Raw genomic sequence first — 11050 nt, forward strand, 5'->3', positions numbered from 1 at the left:
ATTGATCAGAGTCAGAACTATGAAAAAACGCAACTGATTATATGTAATTAATCACGAGTAATTTCTTACGTACAAGTCTGATAGCAACTATGCTACCAATTTTACTTCTTCAATATATCAACACTTTTAGTATCTTTGAAGAAGACCCCAATACTCCTCACGATACTTGTGAAAACAGCGACCAGTTCCAGTTTTAAGACGATATTGTCGCAAAGTGGCGAGACTCGTGAGGGTCGTACCAAAATCATGCGATTGTAGCCCTCCCATGGCGATATGAAAAGCCACTCCAAGTGTTGCGTCATTTATTTACTGCGTCATACGCCGATGCTCATTCCTACCGCCATTGTCCGCCGCGTGGGCTTTGTCGCAGTTTACAAATTTGGTGGTGAGACGCCTTGCCTCTGCAGTACTGTTTCAAAGAAGTGGCGTGCGTTTCTTGAACGACGCGGTGCTCGTGCTGAAAGAAGGGTCCCATCAGAACGCCGCCTCTGCCCCACAAGACTTTCGAGGCACGAACCGTACTGTAGCTGAAAGCTTTTTCGTCAATAGCATAAGTGCCACTCCTTTCGTTGTAGTTTATGTGAAACCTTTTATGGCCGGTGTGCAGTGTGTTTTGAATTAAAGTGCGTCTCCTCACAAATCTTCCCAATACCCAAAATAACCAGGCGGATGCAGCTATATTCCGATGGCTGACATGTGACGAATTGCAGCAGCCGGCTGCGGGCCAGAACATTAGACCCGCACAAGGGAAGAATGAGCGTATAGTTACAGCCATGTCTTGTGACTCCCGTGCAAACCTCAAGTGCATGTCTCCAAACTGCGACACTGAAGCCATGCAGTAGTTGTTTCCCCGGAAATTGTGCGGCGCGCATCATTCGAACACGATCATTTCTTCTCGCCGCTCTCCGGAATCAGCATGCTTTTTGATTGAATGATCGTCAGTTCAATATATTTGAACGTTCAGTGGCTATATGAGAGACGCCGTTGTTAGGGACCATCTGGATTAATTTTGACCGCCTGGGCCTCTTTAACCCGCACATTAATCGATGTAGTCTTTCGCGGGACTTTTTTGAGTGGCTCCTACCAGCAGTTGACAAACGGTGAATAAGGCCACATATCTGCAAATATGCCTGCATATGACTCCGAAGCACAGCTTTCAATTCTGCAATAACCAGTACGGGCAGTTGGCAGTCACTCCCTGTGTGTCACTTTTTTCGTGGAACAATTTACTTCAGCTGATCGTACTAACAACATCACTGCAAACGACAACATGACAACGTTTCATAATTAGGACAAACATCCCCGTGAAGTGATCGACACATTTTTCATACCCACCATGAAAGTAATAATCACTGTGTAAACTATAGCATGCCCTCACGCAAACCGATCGAGAAATAATGCACTTCAAAAACCATTAAAAGGTCACAGACGGCTGTTTTACGCACACCTGTCTGATGCCTTCTTTGCTTCGGGTTCGCCATGGCCTTGTTCACACCTGCTTAAAAGATATTGCTACTAATCGCTGTCGTAAGTGATACTGCTACTAAAAGCCGGTGGGTGCCCAGCGATGGGAATCGAACCACGCACCTCACGCAGCCAAGCCGTGCACCCTGGACGACGGCTGCGATTGCAGAATCGCACTCAGTGTTGAAAAAAAGCGTGACCAGAACGCTCTCATGGTTTGTCATTTGCTGGCGCTGTAAACGCTCCGCAGTGGTTCTCTTTTTTCGCCCTCGATCGTTATCACTTGCTTTTTGTGTCGGCTCCTAAACGCAGATTGATCGCTCTGAGGCCGAACGGATATGTTGAATGTCATACAGAAAATAGGACTCTCAGCTCTTCGGCCATTGTAGTTAAGCATCAATCAGTTTTATCAGGCACTTTCTGCGTATGTTGCAAGGCACTGGAAAGGTGTTACCCAAGTAACTCCTTTTTGCAGGAGTTCAGTCGAGAGACGTCGCTGAGGAAGCGCTTCAAGTCAAGGCTTGTTAGTTGATAAACATCAAGTCAAAACAACTCGTGAACCTCTTGTACTATCCTTCTTACGACGGTTTTACATTTGCCGTCTTTTCTTTTGTATTAAGTAGTTCCGATGTTTTATTGTAGCGTTCTTGCTCCTCATTCGCGAACTGACTCTTACGCTATTGATTTTTTTTCTTTTTTTTTTCTGCATGGCTGTTGTCCGGCTCTACTACGCATAGTTGTATTCAACTGATTTTTGCGCTTCCTACTTGAACTTTGTAAGCTATGCTGCGTCCTCTGAGAAAAAAAAGAAGGTTGCCTGTGTATTGCTTTGTAGCAGATGAGCGCTGATAAATTAGAAAATGTGTTTGATTATACTCCACGACGTTGTCCAATGTCTGTGGTAGCTTATCTTGGAGCTGGTTGACACCGCTTACAAGTATCTCATGCTCAAGAGTTGCCAAACATGATCATCTGTTCATGAATTCCTGTCAAGTTGAATATACGCAAAACGAACAATTGTTACTTGCGGACCTTTCTATGCCTCGTCCATTTTATAACTAGGTTATATCTAGTGATAATCTAGTGAAAATACTCTAGACTTACCGTACCTCTAGCGGGTCGCGAGAAGTCGAGGAGTACGCAAACACCCTTATGAATTTGAATACTGCCCATGACCTCGTGAGCGTTGAAAGTTGTAACTGTGTCTTAATTTTGGTTCATGAGGTGTGGAACTTGAACACTCGAAAGTTTCCACGGGCTCAATTTGACGCAAATTGCGGCCTTAGTGATGATCTCTATGTACTACTTTAGACAGTGTGGGGCGAGACACGCAAAGCAATAGTTCTTCGTTGCTATTGGGGGTGGGGGGGGAGGTGAGGCGCGGCACGGGATACGGGATTCTTCTGTCGTCCTTGTTTGCAGCAAGATACACGGTCTACTCTTGCGGAGCACCAAGCTTCAGAAGCGCTGTCTAGGATGTCTTGCTATATGCCGTTCCACAATTTTACCGATTTATCCCTTCTGTAGCTTTCAGTCCCGTGCACAGAAGTCGAGATATTTGATGAAAGCCATATGTGCACGCACTGTTGCCCGTGGGTTTTGAATGTGAGACCCCGAAGCCGCAGGCGGGCAGGGCTTTGCGCGTGCATGGAAAGGAGGCTGCGATACGAGCCGCGGGCGTTAACGGCCCAGCCACCAGCGGGGAGTGCAATCGTAGCCGCATCTTTCGGCTTTGTCTTGAGACTTGCTTCGCGACCTGGATTCAATCTCCACGGCGCGGCAGACAATGTAATCCGCTTGCAGAATCGCGCGCCCGGCTCGGAACAACAGCAGTTCCCACGCAATGGTGCGGGAAAGACTACGAGCGGTCGAGGTTTTGGAGCCAGTCGAAGATCATCATGTTGCGCTCGTACTTGGTGAGCGGCTTGCCGCGGTCACGCTGCACGTCGCGCACGGTGAGCTTGGCGTCGGCCGTCACGTGCACGCGCGGCAGCGTGCTCACGTCCAGCTCGCTCTTGGTGAGCCGCTCGAGGGCCCGGTGCGTGGACAGCAGGCGGCGCCGGATGTACATCTGGCGCACCTTGGTGCTCACCGAGCGCACCAGGTCGGCGGGGGCCAGCGCCGCCGCCTCCGAGGCCTGCGAGTTTCGTATGTCTCGGTAAGCACAACGCTCACAATCAACTGAGTGCACAGAACTTCCGTGCGTGTATCTCCCTTCAATTGCTTTTCGTTGCGTCACTCAACAGACCGAGGACACCGGAAGTGTGTGTCCTTGTTTGTCCTACTCTGCATGGGCTTGTCGCCTCTTCGCTGTGTGTTTGTTTTCGATTCCTGTTGTCGTCTTCGCGCTTCTTCAAGTTTTACTCCTGTCATTTTTATGCGGTGAGAAAAATTTAGGACAGTATTGAAAAATATGTGCACATATAGCTGTTCGATCTGTGCCGATGCTTTGTTGTGTACAAGACTGGTTTCATGCAGGCCGTTTTTACACCGACCCCAAAAGACGGCGTATAATGACGACCCCACGTGGGCGGTCGTACAAAGTTAGCAGACAAAAACGAAATTTCCGACCTTAGTACCGGCACTCTTGAAAGGCACAACAAACATTTCCATACCTCCCCAGGAAAGAGTGTTTTAATATGTTGTCCTAAACTTGTTCAACACTCATGTGATTCCTTTTTGTTTTGCTGCAAGCAAACATTGTAGCAGCTATCGATCTCAGCCGAGTGCAGGATGTACAAGTGTTAGGTAGGGTACAGTGATCATAGGTTAGTGAGGTCTAGGATTCCCCTCAGTATGAAGAGAGAAAGAGTACAATTACTCAAGAAGAAAGAGGCCAGCCTAGACGCAGTAAGGGTGAAAGCACACCAATTCACGCTGGTGCTTGCAAACAAACATGCAGCTTTAGAACTGATAGATGAAGATGACATACACATAATGAATGAAACCGTAACTAGGCTGATTTCAAAAGCAGCAGTTGAAGTGGAAGGTAAGGCACTAAGGCAACCAGTAGGTAAGATCACCCAAGTATCAAACACCTCATAGAGAAGCGACAAAGCATGAACGCGTCCAACTCAAGAGATCAGATAGAATTCGTAGAACTGTCAAAACAGATCGACAAGGATAATGTAAGGGATATTCGAAATTATAACGTGACAGACTGAGGAAACAGTAAAAAATGGACGCAACATGAAATCAGTCATAGGAAGCTTGGCATAGGACAAGCTGCACTGACAAGTACGCACAGACAAACATGCACTGAAAGATAAGCAGGATAATATCATCAGAAATTTCAAAGATAGTAAAAGCAGTGAAGGAATTCTATAGTCAACAGTACAGTACCCAGAGCTGCCACGCTACCGTCATCCGAAGTAGTAATGAAGAGGATAATGAGGCTCCTTCTGTAACTAGCGTTGAAGTTAGAATGGCCTTGTAAGACGTACATGATCGGGGCAAAAGCGGCAGGAGAAGATGCAATAATAGTCAATTTTATCAAAGATGGAGGATATGTCATGCTTGAGAAGCTTGCGGCCCTTTATACCAACTGTCTCTGGAATACAAGACTCCTAGAGAACTGGAAGAATGTCAACATTATACTAATCCACAAGAAGGGAGATGTTAAAGAATTGACAAATTATCGGGCCATTAGCTTGCTTTCAGTTTTGTATAAAACATTCACCAAGATCATTTCCAATAGAAGAAGGGCAACACTTGATTTCAGTCAACCAAGAGAACAGGGGAGGTGTTCTGTAAAAGTCCACCTAGTGGACATGTGCATTTCGTTTGCTCTCTAAGTTCTGGTTGGCTGGGCTGGGCTGCGCGTCCGCAGCAGCGAGGCGCCACAGCCAATCAGCACTTGAACAGTAGACGAAAAGGACAATGTCCACTAGCTGGACTCTTACAGAATACCGCCACAGGCTCGCTTCAGCAAGGAATTCTCTATAATGGGTCACATCCATGTCATCAATCAGGTAAACGAGAAATCTGCAGAGTACAATCAACCTCTCTATATGGCTTTCATAGAATATAAAAAGGCATTTGATTCAGTAGAGTAACCAGCAATCATAGAAGCATTACGTATTCAAGGAGTACAAGAGGCATACGTGAATGTCTCGGCAAATATCTACAAAGATTTCACAGCTACCGTGGTTTTCAACAAGAAAAGTGGAAAGCTACCTATCAAGAAAGGGGTCCAGCAATCAGACACAATCGCTCCAATGCTATTCACTGCATTCTTGGAAGAAGAATTCAAGCTACTAAAGTGGCAAAGCTTAGGAGTGAGAACGAACGGCGAATATCCCAGCAACATTCGGTTTATAGATGCCATTGCCCAGTTCAGCAACATCGGGGACGAATTACAACAAACGATTGATGACCTTAACAAAGAAAATACAAGAGTGGGATAGAAGATCAGTATGCGGAAGACAAAGATAATGATGAATAGCCGGGCAAAGGATGAAGAGTTCAGGATCACCAGTCAGCCTCTAGTCTGTGAAGGAGTACGTTTACCTAGGTCAATTAATCACAGGGAACCCTCATCATGAGAAGGAAATTCATAGAAGAATAAAAATGGCTTGGAGTGTATACGGCAGGCATTGCCAAATCCTGACTCGGAGCGGATCACTATCACTGAAAAGAAAGGTGTACAATCACTGTATTCTACCGGTGCTAACATATGGGGCAGAAAATTGGAGGTTGACAAAGAAGCTCGAGAACAAGTTAAGGACCGCGCAAAGAGTGATGCGACGGAAAATGTTAAGCGTAACGTTAAGAGACAGGAAGAGAGCGGTGTGGATCAGAGAGAAAATGAATGCGTAGGATGGATAAGCGGTGGATCATTACAGTTACAGAATGGATGCCTTGAGAAGGGAAGCGCACTCGAGGACGGCAGAAAACTGCGTGAAGTAAAGAAATGAGTACATTTGCAGGCGCAAGTTGGAATTAGTTGGCGCAGTACAGGGGTGATTGGAGATCGCAGGGAGAGGCCTTCGTCCTGCAGTGCACAAAAAGATAGGCTGCGATGATGATGACTGTTATTGCGCCATAACGTTTCAGATAAATCACCCTTGAGGAAAAAGTTGCGTTGCAGCGCTGTTGTAGGCATTCGAATGCCACCGAGTGCCGCATTCTTGCAGAGCAGGACATCTTGAAGACGTGTCTTAGCGTTCAATCTGTCACTTTCTGTGCTTAGGGTGCGTGTACTATGCTATGAAACAGCAATTTTTATTCTAGCATAAGCATGTGCGCTTCGCTGTAGAGAAGCTCAACTATACCGGCAGGAGGCTACAGTGACAGGGTTTGCACTCGCTGTGCATCGGTTCAATTGCTTGTTTTCTTCCGTTCATTTGTTGTGCAGTCTGTCAACAACTATTAATGCAAGATGCATTATGGGAACAAAACTCAAGAGCGATTTGGCGGTATACATGCAAGATACATGCGTTACCATTACGTCGCACCGGATCCATCCTTTAAACCACGTTCGCCACATTGCAAAGTGTTGTTCAGGAGCTCAGTCGACACACGTTCTGCCTCTTCGAGTAGCGAAGTGCAACTGACGGTGGTACGGAACATACATACATACATACATACATACATACATACATACATACATACATACATACACATAGTACATACATACATACATACATACATACATACATACATACATACAACACGCGCTTCTAAGCTCTACAATCCTGTCTCTACCACGTGATCGACTTCCCACACTTACGCACACCAAATCGCAGTGAATGTTTGTGCGGCAGCGCATACCTGCGGCGAGGGCAGCTGCGAACTGGCGACGTCCCCGACGGCGACCCAGGTGGAGCACGAACGCGACTCGAGGCGCGCTGGGAGCTCGGCGAGCGCCAGCTCGGAGACGCTGGCGCGCAGGGGCTCGGCGGCGGCGGCCGCCTGCACGATGTCGGCCGTGCTGAAGCTCTTGAGCAGTGGCGCCGCGGCCTCCTCCTCGAGGAGCACCTCGCCCGAAAGGGGACGCCGCCGCCGCAGGTCGCCAGGCACCTGTAGCAGGCAGCGCCTCGCGCGCGCTCGCTCTGAGCCCAGGCTGGACAGTGACAGCAGCGACAGGTCGGTGCCGAACGACTCGCGGCTCGGCGATCGCGCCATCGCCTCCGGCACTGGCTGCTCGCCCCACATGCCCTGACGAAACGAAACGCGTTATAGTTTGCTGCAGAGTGGACGCATTGTAGAAAAAACAACGTTTCGGTGATTTGAATGGATCGCACAGGCAGAAAACAGTATAACACTCCGCTTAATGTGCAGAAAGCATCCAACGTCAGTCATGAACATCATGAGTCATCAACGAAGATGTAGACACAATTGTGGCGCCGCTAACCACTTGCGAAGAACACTGCTTTACAGACAGTCTACGTTTATTGGGTTTCTTGGTAGCTACATTCAAGGCCAGTTTTCGGCAAGCTTCCAATCCTTATGTATAAATAGATATAACAATGTATATAACAAGTGTACTGAAAGAAAGAGAGAGCGGGGACGTTCATTGTGAACAAGGGTTTCCGCACAGCCAGGTACCTTGTAGTATTTCAGTATTCAAGAATTTCCGCCGTTGCGATTCGTATTTCGACAAGTATCAAGTTGGACATGCGTTGCGGCCAACACGGAACCTGGTCTAAGCACCTCCATGTTCCGTATATTTCAATGAATGCTTAATTCCTTCGAAAAGTTCCATGTGAGGTTATATGGACACCACGAGCAATAGACGCACTTTTCTCGATGTTGGAACATCGCTAGAAGAATCGTAGCTCAACAAAGAGTCCCACTAATGACGCCGCCATTCCCTAGCGTTTCACTCCCCAGGACACGTATGGCCCGAGCGACCGAAAGGCAGCCATGAACGGCGCTTACCTGCTCGGTCCCGCGGCGGCAGCGCTTCTCCGTCGCCGCATTGATCGGCGGCTGCGCGCCACTTGTCCAGAGGGCGCTGCAGCCGGCCGATCGTTGTGTGCTTTCGTTTATATTTTTTCCAGAAATGCACTTAAGCATTGCGGTGCGTCAACTTGCAGCACTCGCGTTGTCTTACGGGCTGTTGAGAATTGAGATTCATTCCCGGCTGCGTTCCGATAGGAAAGGAGTGGTCCACATTTCCTTACCAAAGCCCAGCTGCTCGCTGAAGCACACTTGGCGATGTGGCTTTCACGAACCCGTGTCGGTGTGTCTATGCCAAGTTGCTAACGAGCGAACTTGTAGGCGATGGACTTCGCCGCATCACCAAGGCGCATACAGACAGAGGCTAAAAGAAAGAGGGCCAGTTCTTTATGCAGGCTTACAGAAAGACGGAATAACCACTATTCATGTGCATTCGCCCTACTTCCAATGTTTCATATCTGTAGTCAGCTAAGTGGGAATGTGGGATAGTCCCTGCAAAGCTGTACACACAGAGCAGGAGTCATACTCAAGTCAGTGCAAATTATAAATATTCTAAGAAGCAAAATAAGTAGACAGCGCTAAACTTACAATTAAACATTCTTAATGAGAAAACGAGCATACATATACACACATTCATGGTCACGTGGGTAACCGAGAATACCACAATCCTTAATCGAAAGCAATAGCTGGACACCAAGAAAATGACAATCAAAAACCGACAGCAAGATGGCAGAAAAAGCGATACTTGTTAATCTAAAAACTGCGGAAGTCACTGTCATCCTTATACCAAAATTCATAGAGTGGGCAAAATTACCGGTGGCCTACAATGGCATATCGTCCAAGTTGTTTTATGCGGACAGTGTTCTGTTACATCATGTGAATCTTCATTTTTGTGTTGACCGACTGATTAAACTTTATTGAAACCAGCAAGAGGTGGTGGCTGGGCCTAAGTCTCTCACGTGTGGACGTCGATGTGTTGCCTCTTCGCCGCCTCGCAAGCATGCTGGGTCGCCCACAGTTGGTCGTCAAGGTTGGAGCTACGCAGGGCAGCGTGCCATCTCGACGAGAGGGTCGTGGGGTTAGTGTCGGGGTATTGTTGTGTACAGTCCCAAAGCATGTGTGGAAGTGTGGCTAGCTGTGTCTTGCAGATATAGCACGTGGGATTGGGGTAAATGCCTGGGTAGATCTTGTAACGGTGTATGGAGGGGCAGGTATTGCTTTGTAGCAGGGGGAAAGTTGTAGCCTGCGCTTGGGGATAGTTTTTGTATGGGCCGGGGAAAGTTCTACGCTCTAAGTAGAAGGATTTCACAAGATCATTGTAGCGTGTCAGGCGATCCCTGCCGATGGGGGCAGCCTCCCCGTCTCCCGCGCGGTTAACTATATCCCTCGCGCTAGAGAGTGGGTGACCTCATTGAGGTTGGCTAGGCACGCGTGGACGGTGCCTACATGAGCTGGGAATCAGACGAGTGTCACCTGATGGTCGGTTGAGCGGGGTGTTTGTTGCAATATGCGCAAGGCTTGGTGTGAGATACGGCCGTTAATACAGTTGATAACGGCGGAGCAAGAGACAATGGTATGACATGTTAGGTCTAGTGTGGCTAACGCGATGGCCACTTCTTGAGCTTCTTCAGCATGTGGGGTTACTAGGCTGATAGCGTGGTGGAGAGAGCCTTCACGCGTGGTGATGGCTGCAAAGCGGGTACCGTGGGAATCACACACCGTCGTGGCGAGCGAGGGCTTTGGTGAGAACCGTGGCACGTTCAGTGCGGCGTGCGCGGTTGTATTCGGGATGCACGTTTCTAGGGATAGGGTCGCCGTGAAACCAGGCTCGTATGGTGGAGGGGATCTGGTGTTTGTACCAGTTTGTACCAGCCTTGTACCAGTTTAGATAAGCAGCAACGTAGGTGATGTGGCAAATTACGAATGACTGGAGTCATCGGAGGAGATTCTCCTCGTTCATACCCCTACGGCGGTTGGAGACCCGTTTCACAAGTCTCATGGTGTTGGATGTATTTATATTGATTTTGGCAAGGGCTATGCCATTCGTTACGTTCGCCTTTATGAGCATGCCGAAGACACGGATATTTGTGACGAGGAGTATGGGGCTGCCATCCGTTAGGTGAAACGCGATGTGTTGGTACTGGCGTTACGCGGTGGAATATTTCTGACGGCGGCCACAGAGAGTAGGCATGTAGAGGAGGAGTTCAGACTTCGCAGGGGAGCAGCGAAGCCCCGTGCCTTGTAGATAGGTCTTGACTGTTTCAATAACGGATCGTAGTGCCATTTCTATTTGGCCGTCACTGCCTTGGTGGGCCCAGATGGTCATATCGTCAGCATAGATGGTGTGGGTGACACCATCCACTTGCTGCAACTACTTGGCAAGATCGATCATTTATTTATTTCTTCATACTGTCAACCCTCTGCAGAGGGTTCTTACAGGGAGGGTTTAAATATAGGCAGACCATATATACAGGTGCATCAAGCGGCAGCGGAATCCCAAAAATACATGTTTAACAATTTTTCAAATTCACAAACATCACTGGTATCTGCAACAAAGCTTGGTATCGCGTTCCAGAGTTCAATCACGGCAGGGGAAAACGAAAAGCGGAACACATCACTGTGAGCAAAGTATGGGCGTAAAACATATTGATGATTAACACGACTGCTTCGTTTTCCTGGAAGC

The 11050-nt window shown here is 48.0% G+C and overlaps 1 protein-coding gene across 1 annotated transcript; it reads right to left on the reverse strand.

Moving 5' to 3' along the window:
- Positions 1-1205: 1205 nt before the first annotated feature.
- Positions 1206-8378, reverse strand: LOC126546205 (uncharacterized). Its single transcript, XM_050194355.3, has 3 exons — positions 8347-8378; positions 7237-7623; positions 1206-3601 (listed from the first exon to the last, which is right to left on the reverse strand). The coding sequence occupies exons 2-3, from the start codon at positions 7618-7620 to the stop codon at positions 3323-3325; spliced, it is 663 nt and encodes a 220-aa protein (XP_050050312.1). The 5' UTR covers positions 7621-7623; positions 8347-8378; the 3' UTR covers positions 1206-3322.
- Positions 8379-11050: the final 2672 nt, after the last annotated feature.

The sequence above is a fragment of the Dermacentor andersoni genome, chromosome 1 (assembly GCF_023375885.2).
Source record: "Dermacentor andersoni chromosome 1, qqDerAnde1_hic_scaffold, whole genome shotgun sequence".
Classification (NCBI taxonomy): Eukaryota; Metazoa; Arthropoda; class Arachnida; order Ixodida; family Ixodidae; genus Dermacentor; species Dermacentor andersoni.